At 43.6% G+C, this 16,611-nt stretch overlaps 1 protein-coding gene across 3 annotated transcripts in view; it reads right to left on the bottom strand.

Moving 5' to 3' along the window:
• cnga3a (cyclic nucleotide gated channel subunit alpha 3a) overlaps positions 1 to 16,611 on the bottom strand; it is a 50,426-nt gene that overhangs the window by 13,724 nt on the left and 20,091 nt on the right. For all 3 annotated transcript variants that reach the window (XM_060920167.1, XM_060920168.1, XM_060920166.1), the window contains exons 2-3: positions 1,737 to 1,853; positions 157 to 264 (exon numbers count right to left, since the gene is read on the bottom strand). In XM_060920167.1, the coding sequence (XP_060776150.1) occupies positions 157 to 264; positions 1,737 to 1,837 (209 nt within the window). In that variant the 5' untranslated portion in view covers positions 1,838 to 1,853. The remainder of the gene's footprint in view (positions 1 to 156; positions 265 to 1,736; positions 1,854 to 16,611) is intronic.

Genomic DNA, 16,611 nt, shown 5'->3' with positions numbered 1-16,611 from the left:
AGCATATATAGTAAAGTGGAAGTCATTAAATATTCATTAAATATGCAAATATTAAAAATGCAGTCTTTACATAATTGAACATTTGAATGTGTGTTGTGAAAGTAATCAGACAGCCCGAATAAGTCATCGGGGTGTGTGTGTGTGTGTGTTAGTTACCTGGCCATGGCCCCCGTCCCTGTGAATGAGCTCCTGCGAGACTCCTGGAGCTGACTGGACATCACCCTGTTCATATCAGAGACCGTATCGTCGCATATCGAGTGTGTCCTGAGACATATAGATGAACAAACACCAATGTTAAACACCCCACTTTTACTGGTCCTGTCATTTTCAGCACCAGTTTTCAGGGTTTTTTTTTTTTTAAACCTTCCTACCAATCAAGTTACAAGCTGTGTCCCAGATGTGAACATGGAGGACAAAGTGACGGTGGTTTATGAAAATATTGTGAAAACGTCGTTCATACTAGAAGGTTAAAGTCACTCATGTTGCTTATATCTTGTGGGCGTGGCCTGTCCAGGGTTTTTTTGGTTGTGTGATTTATGCGTTTTTCTTCTGGAAAAGGGTCACACGATGGGAGCGTGATGCAAAAGTGGGTGTCTGCATCCTCATTTCTAGACAACTCCATTTTCACCCGTCTACCCGAATCATGGAGCATCATACTTAATACGATAAAGCATCAACCTGATTTTTGATGGCTTTTGAGACAGTACAATGTCCGTACATACGAATGATATCCGTCTATCACCACAGGGAACTTGATCATAAGTGCAAGGCAACGCATCTCAAAACACAACCACCAGACAATGAAATTTCAATCTTTATTTCCATAAGATAGATGGGTTTTTAAATCCAGCACTTGTTTTTAATTTGCTTTAAAAAAAAAAAAGTAGGATTATTTACTCATACATTTTACACAAAATATTCACGACAGTTTTATATAAAATGAGTTAAAACAGTAGGGTGGCACGGTGGTGTAGTGGTTAGTGCTGTCGCCTCACAGCAAGAAGGTCCGGGTTTGAGCCCCGTGGGCGGCGAGGGCCTTTCTGTGTGGAGTTTGCATGTTCTCCTCGTGTCCGCGTGGGTTTCCTCCGGGTGCTCCGGTTTCCCCCACAGTCCAAAGACATGCAGGTTAGGTTAACTGGTGACTCTAAATTGAGCGTAGGTGTGAATGTGAGTGTGAATGGTTGTCTGTGTCTATGTGTCAGCCCTGTGATGACCTGGCGACTTGTCCAGGGTGTACCCCGCCTTTCGCCCGTAGTCAGCTGGGATAGGCTCCAGCTTGCCTGCGACCCTGTAGAACAGGATAAAGCGGCTAGAGATGACGAGATGAGTTAAAACAGTTTTATTAGCCACTCGGTCGATGGATAGGTGACCGTTTGTGTCGTGCAAGGGCGATAGATGGATGTAAGTGCAGGAAGGGTTTTACTGAAAACGCACAGTAAACAGATCCAAAACGAGTGGAAAACCAGGCAGTGGTGGAGTGAGGCCCAGACAGGATATCAGCGAGATACAATACTCACAGTCCAAAAACACAAACAGGGTCAAAACCAGAAAAGAGACACAAAATACAAGGCTTTCACAAAGTCTGTGTGTTACTCAGAGTCCTTATATAAATGTCTGCGCTGTGATTAAGCTCTAATCAGGAACAGGTGCATGGTCATTAGGATGCTACGTTGGTGGTGTTGTAATAAAACGTCTGCATGTGAGAGAGAACAGTGAGAGTCAAGGAGACGTCCAACCTGCTGGTGCCATTATCAATTTGGTCCAGTTCATCATTCGAGGCCTGGACCGAGAGCCGTTGATGAGACGGGTACGAGCGCTCGGTGCAGATCTTCGCCATTCTTCTGCTTTTTATTCTAAACAGGGATGTAAACAGGCAAGGGGTTTTAAAAAAGGGGGGGGTGAGAACACAAGACGGATTAGTGTGATTCTCCAATCATTTCAAATTGTTGTACACGTCCCTGTGAATGAACCATTACTATGAAAACAATAACACATTAGAACTGAGCGCATTAATATAAACCTTCACTACTATCATCATATGAATTTATAAATTTATCCCTAATGATCAAGTCTGAGGTGACGGTGGTGAGGAAAAATTTTGAGAGGAACCGGACTCAAAAGGGAACCCATCCTCATCTGGGTGATAACAGACAGTGTGATTATAAATAACTCACTTCTATAACAGTGTCCTGTAGAGTCACAAAGTACAACTGTGTCACCAGGAAAATCATGACAGTTTTAACAGGAAGTCTGTTTTGTTGAAGTTATAAACTGTTCACTGATTGAGTCTTGGGTGTAAAACTGTTCATGATGACTGCAGTGCTGTAAATCTGACTGCAGCAGTTGAAGAGGCGTTTGACAAACTGATCTCAGTATTGACCTCCTGAGCTCTGGAACTAAAAATACACTGCTCAGTGGAAGAGGATTGTCACGACCCTGCTCCGAGGTCATGACAAAGTAAGGAAAGGACACAGCTACAAATGGGGGAGTCTAAATATTTATTACCAAAAAAAACCAAACAAAGCAAAACATGTCATTGCCGGCAGGAGTCAGTCCGAGAGAGAGACAGACAGACAGACAGACAGACAGACAGACAGAGAGAGAGAGAGAGAGAACGCAATGTAGACCCGTGCTCTAAAGCTGCAGAAGCGCGCATCCCAGGTGCTCCGAATCTGGCTGCCATGATCACCTCCCTCTATTACATTAAAGAACACAGACACTTATCCACAACAACTACAAAGCCAATGAGGCAGGGACTGTCACAGGATCAGACGGACGAGCCTGGCAAAGATCACACTACACCTCGCAAAGACGGATCAACACGTCTGCATGTCTCACTATAGCGCCTACACGCCTCATTATAGTGCTTACACGTCACAGTATCACGCCTATATGTCTTGCTATAGCGCCTCCACGTCTCGCTATAGCACCTACACGTCACAGTATCACACCTACGTCACAGTATAGTGCTTACACGTCACACTATCAGGCCGACACACCTCGCTATAGCGCCGACATGTCACAGTATCACACCTACATAATAATAATAATAATAATAATGTTAAATTTAAATAGCGCCTTTCAAGAAACCCAAGGACGCTTTACAATTATAGACAAATAAATAAAAAAAGTAAAAAGTCCACTGAGTAGGGGTCAGGATGTAATTCCCGTGGTGTAGCAGCCACAGTCCCACCAAAAGGTGCACGAAAACGAGTCCCACATCTCCAGCACCGCTGCCGTGACGCCGTCAGCAACATCGCTCAACACCACGCCATGGATCCACAAAGCGAGCACAGAAGCTCCGCCACGCAGAGCGCTGGTGTGTTCCAGACCGCCTGCACAGCCGCTGCGACGCCACCGAGCAACATCGCTCGGAACATCACGCCAAGCATTAAAGCACAAAGCGCTGGAAAACCATGATGTAAAATGAGCAACAGGCTCACTGCAGTCCATAACTGGGAGCACAGGCATCACCCACAGCAAACCAAGGCCTGGAGGGAACCGACGCCCAAAACTGGGTCTGGAGCTACACCACAACCGGCGGACAAAACACTCAAACTACACAAACACACAGAAAAAAAAATTGAAAATAGAAAAAATAAAATAAAAAAAGCTCTGGTGAGAAGCGGCAGCCAGAACGCGCACGACATACTCTCAACCGGAAACGGAAACTCGCTATAGCGAGTTTCCATGTCTCGCTATAGCGCCTACATGGCTCAGTATCACACCTACACGCCTCACTATAGCGCCTACATGCCTCAGGATCACGCCTACACATCTCGCTATAGTGCTTACACGTCTTGCTCTAGCGCTTACACGTTTCAGCATCACGCCTACATGCCTCGCTATAACACTTGTCACAATAACACCTACACGTCTCACTATAAGGCCTACTATACATCACTATAATGCTTACATGTCTCACTATAACACCGACACCTGTCAGAATAACAACACCATGTCTCACCTTGACACATTAACACTGACGCGTCTCACTCGAACCCCTACATGTGCCAATATAAAGCCTGTATGGTAGAGGTCTGCGTGGGACAGAATTTTCAGTCCCACTCCCGTCCGCTCCCGCATTGTGCAGTCCTGCTACCGCAAAGAATTATGATTTTCAGTCCCGCCCGCGCCTGCCATATTTTGTCCCGCTCCCGCCCGCAAATCCCGCATGATGCAGACGTTAGCGTTATTCGACTTCCCAATGTCTGATTTCAGGACTCTTGACTTTTTAACGGTAAATGTACCTCTTTTTAAAGCAGCACTTACTTCTGAAGCACTGTGAGCTTCACTAGAGGAGCTCTGCTCTTCTGCCATGATCGGAGATCTCAAACACGAAAGAGCAGAAAGGAATCAGAAACGTACGCGAGATTAGACCACATCCGCAAATTTAGGCATCTTAAAATGTTTTTATTAATGCAAAATATCCAGCACAAATTATATATGATAGACATAAATTAATAAATTAATAAATTTTATTTTAAACACGTTTTTAGTTAGCGGGACTGCAGCTCATCACCTCTCCCGCCCGCTCCCACATTGTGCACTCCCCCTCCCGCCTGCAATGAGCTTTCAAAATTTGTCCCGCGCCGCACTGCTTTGTGTCGGGTCCCGCGGGACTCCCGTGGGAGTGCAGGGCTCTACTGTATGGCTCACCATCATGCCTACACTTATGATAACACCTACACACCTCATTATCACACCTACATCCCTCATGATGATGCCTATACATCTCACAATGCCTACATGGCTCATTTAATGCCGAACAGCTCATTAGTCATCTCAGTATAATGACTAAACCGCTCACAATAACACCTACATGGCTCAGTATAATGACATGTACATATACATTTTATATATTATATACACACACACATACATATATATACACACATATATAGGCGGCATGGTGGTGTAGTGGTTAGCGCTGTTGCCTCACAGCAAGAAGGTCCTGGGTTCGAGCCCCGGGGCCGGCGAGGGCCTTTCTGTGCGGAGTGTGCATGTTCTCCCCGTGTCCGCGTGGGTTTCCTCCGGGTGCTCCGGTTTCCCCCACAGTCCAAAGACATGCAGGTTAGGTTAACTGGTGACTCTAAATTGAGCGTAGGTGTGAATGTGAGTGTGAATGGTTGTCTGTGTCTATGTGTCAGCCCTGTGATGACCTGGCAACTTGTCCAGGGTGTACCCTGCCTTTCGCCCATAGTCAGCTGGGATAGGCTCCAGCTTGCCTGCGACCCTGTAGAAGGATAAAGCGGCTAGAGATAACGAGATGAGATGAGATATATATATATATATATATATATATATATAGGCGGCACGGTGGTGTAGTGGTTAGCGCTGTCGCCTCACAGCAAGAAGGTCCTGGGTTCGAGCCCCGGGGCCGGCGAGGGCCTTTCTGTGTGGAGTTTGCATGTTCTCCCCGTGTCCGCGTGGGTTTCCTCCGGGTGCTCCGGTTTCCCCCACAGTCCAAAGACATGCAGGTTAGGTTACCTGGTGACTCTAAATTGACCGTAGGTGTGAATGTGAATGGTTGTCTGTGTCTATGTGTCAGCCCTGTGATGACCTGGCGACTTGTCCAGGGTGTACCCCGCCTTTCGCCCGTAGTCAGCTGGGATAGGCTCCAGCTTGCCTGCGACCCTGTAGAACAGGATAAAGCGGCTAGAGATAATGAGATTTTATATATATGTGTGTGTGTATATATATATATATATATATATATATAAAATGTGTGTATATTGTGTGTGTGTGTGTATATATATATATATACACACACACACACACACACACGTATATATCTCCCTATAACGCCTCCATATCTTACTATAATATCTATGTCTCACAATAATGCCTACATGTTTCATTATGATGCCTAAATGTCCAAGACTTACACGCCAGTGTAACAATGTGTGTCAGTATAACACCTACACATTTCACTGTAACACATTAGTATAATGCCCATGTTGTTCTTTTGAACACCTACAGGTCTCACTGCGATACCTACACGTCTCAGTATAACGTCTACACAGTCTTCCTAACGGAGACACAGTTTCCTGTGACGTAATTCCTGTTTACAGATTGTTTGCCCTGAGTCTTTTTTTGTTGGCGTTTAAACTACAACCTTTCATCAATAGTCTTCCACTATCGTTTTATTTTTGTTGTATTTTTCACTTTCCTTTCTGCCACATTTTCACTTCTCTCAAAGAACGCCTTTTTTCCCCATCCCAAGACCGCAAGTGGAAACCATCTACATCGGATCTGCCTTCATATCAACCAATCTTCAACGAAGGTTCGTAAATCATTCATCATGACGAATATTCAACTTGTTCAGTGTGTTGAGTGCAGGATGTTGAGTCATTCTTACTCCCTCGTTAAGCTTTATTTGAGACAAATGTAGATTAGTTAGTTCTCTGACAGAGAAGATTGCAGCTTTAGAGGTGCATATTCAGACTCTAAAGAGGGTTAGTGAGAATGAGAACAGTGTAGTTTCTGTAGAGGAAAGTCTGGATGCCCGAGGTGGAGTTAGCAATCCCCCAACTCTGGCATTAGAGCCCTCACAGCAGGGCGAATGGGTGACGACTCTGTGCCATAATCGCAGAGCCAAAGCTACCACTGAAGCTCACCCATGGGAGCACCACTCCTCTCCTCTTCATGTGTCGAACAGGTTCGCTCTCCTCAGGTGATGCACCCACTGAGAAACCATTATAGGAGACCATCATATGGCACATGAAATTAGCTAGGCCTTCAGGGGCACCAGCAGCTTTAGTCAGGCGTATACCAGGAGCCAGGGTGCCAGACATAGCAGGTAATCTTAGGGTCCTAGGCAAGCACAGGTTCTCAAAGATAGTTATCCATGTAGGAGCTAATGATATACACCTTCGTTAGTCTGAGGTCACTAAGAGTCACTTTGTAGAGGTGTTTAAATTAGCGAAGGCAACGTCCGATGCTGTAGTATGCTCTGGCCCCATCCCAATGCAGCATGGCGAGGCGATATACCGTAGCTTACAGAAGGTTATGGTTGCTGAACTGCTGGTTGTCCAGGTGGTGCTCTGAAAACAATGTGGGCTTCATAGATAATTGGAGTAGTTTTGAGGGCACTGCTGACCTGTTAGGGTGGGACGGTATCCATCCCACTCGGGAAGGTGCTGCTCTCATTTCTTGCACCACAGCTCATTAGTCTCAGAACAGGTCTAGTTAACTTCTGACAATCCAGAGCCAAGGCCAGGGAGCAGACGAACAGGCTAAACCGGCTGTCTGCTAGCTGCACAGAGTCATCACTTAGGGTCCACTACATCGAGACTGTGTCTGTTCCTCGAGCTCAAGAAAAAAGTAGAAATACTCAGAGTTTGTTCCAGTAACCTAATCAATATAAAATTAAAAATCATACAGCTGCTGCCAGCACCTTTGATCTAAAGGTGGGGCTATTAAATGTCAGATCTCTCATGTATAAAGTGCTAACTGTTAATGTTGAGTTTATGTTCCCATTTTCATTTTGGTTTAATTGGTGACACCTCTTTTTTTATTTTGATGCGCTACCAGTGGAGGTTTGCGCCACGTGACCCTAATGACATTGTTTTCAGGTGAAATCATTCAATAAAACTGGTGAGCCCAAAGTGCGGGTGCTTCGCTCAAAATGGAAAATGTGTCTTGTGTGTTGTCACGTTAGAACGCTGTGCAAGACAGCAACTCTTAACAGGTTATGGGCCCAGAGCCTCATAATGCTTTTTGACTTTTGGGTGTGGCCTGGTGAAAGTCGCGACGTTACTGCGTGCACCGGAAATGGAAGACTGAAGAATGGCGAAAATAGACAGGACGTCAACAAGCCGTTGGGCAAGACTCGTGTTTGATGGTGACGAGAAGAATTATGAGCTGTGGGAAACGAAGTTTTTGGGACATTTGCGGTTACAAGGATTAAAAGACACCATCCTGAAAGAACCCAATAAGAGCGACGAGGAGGACGAGAGTAAAAACGCTGAGGCCTACGTGGAACTCATTCAGTTTTTGGATGACAAGAGCCTGTCGCTAGTGATGCGAGACGCGGCGGATAATGGGCGCGAGGCACTGAAAATCCTCCGTGAGTACTATGCTGGCAAAGGAAAGCCAAGGATAATAAACTTGTATACAGAGTTGACGTCACTGCAGAAGTCGCTCACTGAGAATGTGACTGATTACGTGATCAGAGCAGAGACTGCAATTACCGCCCTGAGAAATGCAGGGGAAACCCTCAGTGATGGACTGTTGATAGCAATGGTGCTGAAAGGCCTATCAGAGACATTTAAGCCATTTGCTGTACACATCACCCAGACCGAAGACAAAATGACTTTTGCTGAGTTCAAGACCAAGCTCCGAAGCTATGAGGATGTAGAGAACATGCGTGCAACTGTTTCGGAGGACAATGTCATGAAGGCAAGAGCACAGTTTGGTACAAAGCGTGCTCCCGCCAGGGCAAAGGACAGTGGTAACACAGACATTGTGTGTTACAAATGTGGTGCAAATGGACACATAGCGAGATCCTGTTCGCGGAGGCAGTGGTGCAATCACTGCAAAAACGGCACGCACAATAGTGCAAACTGCAGACGAAACAAGCAGCGAGATAACGCCCGACAAGCAGCCGAGGAGACTGGGGAACATGCATACGCATTCCGGATCAGCGAAGCGGAGACACTGGCGCGAGATGTCAAGAAGGAGGGCCTGATGGTGGATGCAGGGGCAACGTCACACATAATAACCGACATTGCAAAGTTCAAGAAGTTCGACAGCACTTTCCAAGAAGTTCGACAGCACTTTCCAAACCGGGACACATTGCGTGGAGCTGGCTGACGGCTCCAGGTGCAACGGAGTCGCCAAGCGCAGAGGTGACGCGGAGGTGTGGCTGATCGACAGTGGGGGTAGGAGCCTGCGAACAACACTGAGGGGTGCATTATACATCCCAACCTATCCACAAGATATATTCTCCGTGAAAGCTGCCACTTCCAACGGAGCCACCGTGATCTTCAAGGAGAAGAAAAATGTTCTACTGCACAGAGACGGTACAAAATTCCCAATACACGTACACAACAAGCTTTATTATTTGCACACATCTGAGGACATGGGTAATGATGACCATTGTAAGAAAAGTCTTGATTTGCAGAGCGGGCATGAAATACTTGGTCATTGTAATTATGCTGATGTAATGAAGCTGAGAAAAGTTATTGATGGGATGGACATTAAAACTGAGAGTAACAAACCTGTTCCACATTGTGAAGTATGCACTCAAGGGAAGTTTGTTCAAACTAGGAACAGGGGGCCAGATGTGAGGGCTAAAGCACCTCTGGACATGGTGCACACTGACTTAGCCGGTCCCATAGATCCTATATCTAAAGATGGTCACAGGTATGCACTTTCATTTACTGATGACTACTCTAGTGCAATTTTTGTTTACTTTTTGAAAAACAAAAGTGACACTGTACATGCTACTGAGAAATTCATTGCTGATGTAGCACCCTATGGCAAAATAAAATGCATGAGATCCGACAATGGCACAGAGTACACATGCAGAGAGTATCAAGCATTAATGTGCAAGATGGGTATTCGTCATGAGACTTCCGCTCCATATTCTCCGCACCAAAATGGTACAGCGGAACGCAGTTGGAGAACACTTTTTGATATGGCCAGATGTATGCTCATTGAGAGTAAGCTGCCTAAGATGCTGTGGACCTACGCTGTCCAGACAGCTGCCGTGGTTAGGAATAGGTGCTTTAATAGTCGCAGAAAACAAACACCTTACTACATGTTAACAGGCAGGCGGCCAAACATTTCTAGAATGCAGAAATTTGGACAAGTATGTTATGCTTACAAGCAACACAAGGGAAAGTTGGACTCTAGATGTGAGCGAGGAATTTTTGTTGGATATGACAAGAACAGTCCAGCCTACATGGTGTACTATCCCAACACCAAGAGAGTACAGAAACACAGACTTGTGGAGTTTCCAGTCAGTAAGAATGAGGAAGTACTGGATGTAGAAGATGAGGTCCAAAAAGTAAGAAGGCCTGTGACAATCCCTTCCATTAGATCACAGTCACCTGACAGTCGGGAAGCATTTACAAAAAGTGAGAAACATGAAGATGCTGAAATGAAGACAGAGTGTGAAGTTAGGGAGGTAGACGACATACCTGCTGAGAAATGATACCCTGACAGAGAGAGAGACGAAAGCCTGATTATTATGGCGATTATGTTTGTGGTTTTGAGGAAGATATGACCAACATTGATTACTGTTACAGACTTATGTGTAATGTTCCTCAAATATATGTAGAAGCAGTTACGTCAGTCAATGCGAAGCAATGGGTTGATGCAATGGATGAAGAAATGCAATCACTACAAGACAATGTAACGTTTACCTTGACCACCCTTCCCAAGGGCAAAAATGTAGTGGGAGGTAAATGGGTTTATGCCTTGAAAAAGAACACTGATGGTACAGACAAATTCAAAGCGAGATTCGTAGCCAAAGGTTTTAGTCAGAAGAAAGGTGTGAACTATGACGAGACTTTCTCTCCTACTGCTAACATGACCAGTATCCGTGTATTAGCACAGAAAGCAGCAGAAGAGAATCTAGTTATCCACCAGATGGACGTAAAAATGGCCTACTTGCATGCACCTATTGAATGTGAAATCTACATTGAACAACCAGAAGGTTATGAAGTTAGATCAAAGGAAGGTGACAAATTTGTATGCAAACTGGAGAAATCGCTGTATGGTCTGAAACAGTCAGGGCGCAACTGGAATAAAATGTTGCATGATTATTTGTGTGAAATGAAGTTTGTACAAAATCCTGCCGATCATTGTGTCTATAGCAAAGTAACTGAAAAAGACAAAGTGTACATGATTATATGGGTTGATGACTTGATTATTGCGGCCAGTGATGCCAATGTTTTGAGGTGTGTGAAGGAAATGTTGAAGTCCAAATTCAGAATGAAAGACCTGACACATTTTTTAGGTATTGACTTTGAACAGTCTGCTGATTGTGTTAAGATGTCTCAATGCAAGTACGTACAGAAAATACTGGAGAGATTTGATATGTCAAACTGTAAGCCAAGAACTACACCTAGTGAACAGAGACTTGACTACAGAGATGATGCAGAATTGATGGATGATGTTAAAAAGTACAGAGAAGCAGTTGGGAGCTTAATTTACCTAGCAACCTGTACAAGACCTGACTTGAGTTTTGTTGTGAGTAAACTGTCTCAATATTTCACAAAACCAACTATTGAACTGTGGACAACAGTCAAACGTGTTAAGATACCTGAAAGGTACTCAAAACAAGGAATTTTGTTTCAAAAAGCATGAAAGTGAAAACACAATCTATGCTTATAGTGATGCTAATTGGGCTGCCAATATTGATCATAAAAGCACAACAGGTTACTGTATCAGTTTAAACTGTAATGGGCCTGTAGTTTTGTGGAAAACCAAGAAACAGCCCACAGTAGCACTTTCTACCTGTGAGGCTGAGTATATGGCTTTAGCCGCAACCTTGCAGGAGTGTCTTTGCTTAAAGCAGTTGTTAAAACATTTTGATGGACAAGAGTGCAGATGTTTGATTTACGAAGACAACCAAGGTACTATAGCCTTAGCCAAAAACCCTGTGCATAGGCAGAGATGTAAACATATAGGACATTAAATATCACTTTATCAGATCTACTTTACAGAATGATGACATGACCCTGGAATACTGTCCAACTGATGTAATGGTGGCAGATGTTATGACAAAACCAGCTAGTAAGCTGAAGTTGGTTACTTTTGATACTTATATGTTTGGTGAATAATGAAATGAGTTGATGGACTTTAAACTTTTTGTTTGAACATTGTGAAAACTTGTGAAAATGTTTAATATATGGATTTTTGTAAAATGTGAACAAGTGGGGGTGTTGAGTTTATGTTCCCATTTTCATTTTGGTTTGATTGGTGACACCTCTTTTTTGATTTTGATGTGCTACCAGTGGAGGTTTGCGCCACGTGACCCTAATGAGATTGTTTTCAGGTGAAATCATTCAATAAAACTGGTGAGCCCAAAGTGCGGGTGCTTCACTCAAAATGGAAAACGTGTCTTATGTGTTGTCACGTTAGAACGCTGTGCAAGACAGCAACTCTGTTAACAGTTAATGAACTTATTACTGATCAGGAGTTTAATGTACTTTAACAGAAACATGGATGAAGCGAGTCCTCCTGGATACAGTTATATACACCAGCTTCATCTAACTGGCAGAGGAGGAGGCGTCACGCTTATGTATGATGATTATATAGGTGTAACACAAAAACCTGGTTATAAATGTAATACGGGGCGGCACGATGGTGTAGTGGTTAGCGCTGTCGCCTCACAGCAAGAAGGTCTGGGTTCGAGCCCCGTGGCCGGCGAGGGCCTTTCTGTGCGGAGTTTGCATGTTCTCCCCGTGTCCGCGTGGGTTTCCTCCGGGTGCTCCGGTTTCCCCCACAGTCCAAAGACATGCAGGTTAGGTTAACTGGTGACTCTAAATTGAGCGTAGGTGTGAATGTGAGTGTGAATGGTTGTCTGTGTCTATGTGTCAGCCCTGTGATGACCTGGCGACTTGTCCAGGGTGTACCCCGCCTTTCGCCCGTAGTCAGCTGGGATAGGCTCCAGCTTGCCTGCGACCCTGTAGAACAGGATAAAGCGGCTAGAGATAATGAGATGAGATGAGATAAATGTAAGACATTTGAAGTTCTTCATACTAATATAATGTATGTAGCCTCAAAAAATAAGTCTACCCAGTCAATTCTGTTAGTTATTGTTTACAGGCCCCCGGGGCCATATTCTGAATTTATGGATTTTATCTCAGACCTGGTCATTTCCTGAGACAAAAGCTTTAGTTGTTCAAAACTTTAATATTTACTTTGATAACCCAGAAGATCTTCTGAAAACATCATGTCCATTCTAGATCCAGTAGGGGTTAATCAGAACGTCATAGGACCCACTCATAATGGTGGTCACACTCTCGATCCAATACTAACATTCAGGTTAAACATAGAAAATATAGGTCACACTTCCACAGTCTGAAGTTCTCTCAGATCATTATCTCTTATTCAAAATATGTCTGAGCAATAATATATGCACCTCGTCACGCTACTGTATTAAACGGACATTCACGTCAACTACTGCACAGAGCTTTATATATGATCTCCCAGAGTTATCAACTTTGCTCGGATCATTGTCAGACCCCACAGAACTTGATCAGGCAACTGAATGCTATACACAGCATAGCTGAATGCTAGTCAACATTCTGCTATACTTTGATAATGTAGCTCCACTTAAAAGAAAAAGGATTAGAGAGAAAAAATTAGCACCCTGGTATAGTGATGACACTCCCACTTTAAAACAGACCACTCGAAAGTTAGAACGTAAATGGGGTCAAACAAAATTGGTAGCGTTCAAATTAGCATGGAAGGAGAGCTTCCTGAAGTATAGAAAAGCTCTTAATGCCAATGGATCAACATATCTCTCCTCCCTCATAGAAGAGAACAAAAATAATCCTAGATTCTTATTTGATACTATAACAAAAAAAAGACCACCACAGACACATGCATACCTGAAATGTGTAGTGACAATGACTTCATGAATCTTTTCAATGACAAAACTGAAAAATCAGACAAAAAAATTCAAACTATTAATTTAAAGCCAGAAAATTTGATTAGCAACCCTTTAGATACCTATATAACTATCAGATCAGCAATTAAAATGTTTTAATCCCCCCCTTAGAGAAACTGAACTAACTTCACTAATTTCCTCATCAAAATCTTCAACTTGTGTACTAGATCCCATACCTACACAACTCTTCAGACAGAGAATACCGGAAGCAGTTGAACTGCTTCTAAAAAAATAATAAATTATTCTCTTAGGATTGGCCATGTACCCAAATCCGTTAAACTAGCAGTTATCAAACCCCTGATTAAAAAACCTGACCTTGATCCCTGTCAGCTGTCCAATTATCAGCCAATATCAAACCACCCTTTTATCTCCAAGATCCTAGACAAAGCTGTGGCACAGCAGTTATATTTACATAGGAATAACATCCATGAAATATATCAGTCAGGATTTAGACCTGATCATAGCACAGAGACAGCACTGGTTAAAGTAGTAAACGACCTACTGTTGGCGTCTGATCAGGGCTGTGTGTCTCGCTGCTTGTGTTGCTTGACCTTAGTGCAGCATCTGATACCATGGATCATTCCATTCTTCTGGATAGACTAGAAAATGTTGTGGGAGTTAAGCGAACGGCCCTCTCCTGGCTCAGCTCTTATTTAACTGATCATTATCAGTTTTATGTAAATGGTGATTTTTCTATGCATATTAAGGTAAAGTTTGGTGTTCCACAAGGTTCTGTCTTGGGTCCACTGCTTTTTCTTTATACATGTTCCCTCTGGGTGATATTATTCGTAAGCATGGTATTAATTTCCACTGTTATGTTGATGACACACAGTTAATAATAATAAAATTTTATTTAAAGGCGCTTTTCTAGCACCCAAGGACACCGTACAAAATGAAAGACAAACCATAAAATACACATTAAAATTACAAAAAAAAGTTACAATTCAAAATTAAAAATGACAGTGCAGTGATTAAAGTTGAAAAGCAAGTTTGAACAGGTGTGTTTTGAGTGAGGATTTGAAATGTGGAAGGGAGTTGATATTTCTAAGTTCGGGAGGTAATGAGTTCCAAAGCTGGGGAGCAGAGCAGCTGAAAGCTCTGCTCCCCATGGTGGTGAGACGGGCGGAGGGGACAGTCAAGTGGATGGAAGAAGAAGATCTGAGGGAACGAGAGGGAGTGGCAACGTGGAGGAGATCAGACAGATGTGGGGGAACGAGGTTGTGGATGGCCTTGAAAGTTAACAGAAGGATTTTGAATTCAATTCAAAACTTGACTGGGAGCCAGTGGAGCTGCTGCAGGATGGGCGTTGTATGTTTCTGCAAAGCCAGATGAGAGACACCAGCTTAATAGAATTGAGGAATGTGTAAAGGATATTAGACACTGGATGCTTATTAACTTCCTTCTGCTGAACTCTCATGGCTCAACATTAAGGACTGCCCGATTGCTGCCCGATTGCCCAAGGAAAGTGAAACATGCATTCGTGCAAGTGGGAGATGTCCCTGACACGCCTGACCAGGCAAGTTGGAATGAGCATATATTACGAACTAGTGCCACAAAAATTAGACGCTGAGCTTTTAATTCAGTTCCTAAAAGCGTCCCTCACTACGTATCCACCATTATGTCTTGGCTGTTTTCCTAGTCTCGGTTTCATTTACTGCTTTGCAAGTTATTTTATATACCCCTTCTGTTGGTATGCATACGGTTTATAGACCCCCTGTGCATGACGTCACGCATCACGTGATAATTACAGCCGGGGTCAGACGGACACCGTCTTTCATGCAAGCAGCTTAAAGTGCATATCCTGGACCAATTTCGTGTTTTTTTTTTTTTTTTTTTTAAATATGAATGTCCCTTTACACACTCATCCAGAAGGGTAATTTTGCACAAGGCCGTCTGTCTACAACAGAAAAAAATAAAATAAAACGCATCTGGAAAAATCCCAAGGGAGTTTGGAGCCAGATTCGTGACGTCACCTGCGTAACCGTCAGCAGGCTGCGAGAGCTTGCACAGTTTCAGTGCACAGCCTGTGTAGACCAAGTTTAGCAGCTAGCGATTTTGCATTGAAATATGGAATTGTCACCTGAGCGCAATGTTACTTCACCTTTGGATGAAGAATGTAATGAGATGTCAGAATTGGGGCTTCATCTGTTTGGATTTGATGATTCAAGTAGTGAAGACGATGGAGACAACACCGGGGATGTAAATAATACGGTCGTTTTCTCATAAAAAAACCAGTGCTGACGTAGGATTCAGAAGGAGGCGTCCCACACGTGACGTCACGAAAATCAATGTTTGCCGGGAAACCCAAATGCCAAGTTTTTTCAGAGGCGGACCAATTTGCCTCAAATGGCTCGATTTCAACTGAATTTTTCTGGTATTGCGCAAGGTAAAAAAATTGCACAAAATGCAAAATCTGACAGATATTTGACCAAAGTTTAATATAAAATAGGAGAATTACATTGATCTTGCTCCTGAATTTACCCGTGGTATGCACTTTAATCTGTCTTCATTATGGTTAATTTTTGCACTGTTTTAACTTCTTCAAACAGAGAAACAGATAAAGGGCATTACCGTCACCCCGCTATCAAGAAAAATGCTAATAAATGGAAGCAAACGCTTCAAGAACAAGGCAATGAGTGGTTAAAGAATGAGAGGAGTTCAGCTTGAAAACTTCAGAGAAATTCACAATTGTATTTAAAATGTATTTTATAAAAACAAAGTCAGAAGTAAGGATGGAAGAGTTTGCTTAAGAATCTTGTTTTATTTTTTTTCTGCTCGCATTCGATTTAGTTCCTTCATGCAGAAGGCTGCACTGATTCAGTTACAGGTTGCCAGGTAGGGTGACCACCTGTCCCGCATAACGCGTGCGCGTACAGCATTTGAAGCCGAATTTATGCGTCCCGCAAATTCAGAACGTGTCCCGCATAATCGATGCTTGCTGAGGGGGATGTCGCTCTCCCCGGGCCGCCCAGGCAGCCAAA

The sequence above is a fragment of the Neoarius graeffei genome, chromosome 4 (assembly GCF_027579695.1).
Source record: "Neoarius graeffei isolate fNeoGra1 chromosome 4, fNeoGra1.pri, whole genome shotgun sequence".
Lineage (NCBI taxonomy): Eukaryota > Metazoa > Chordata > Actinopteri > Siluriformes > Ariidae > Neoarius > Neoarius graeffei.
This window is presented reverse-complemented; position numbering and strand designations above follow the sequence as displayed.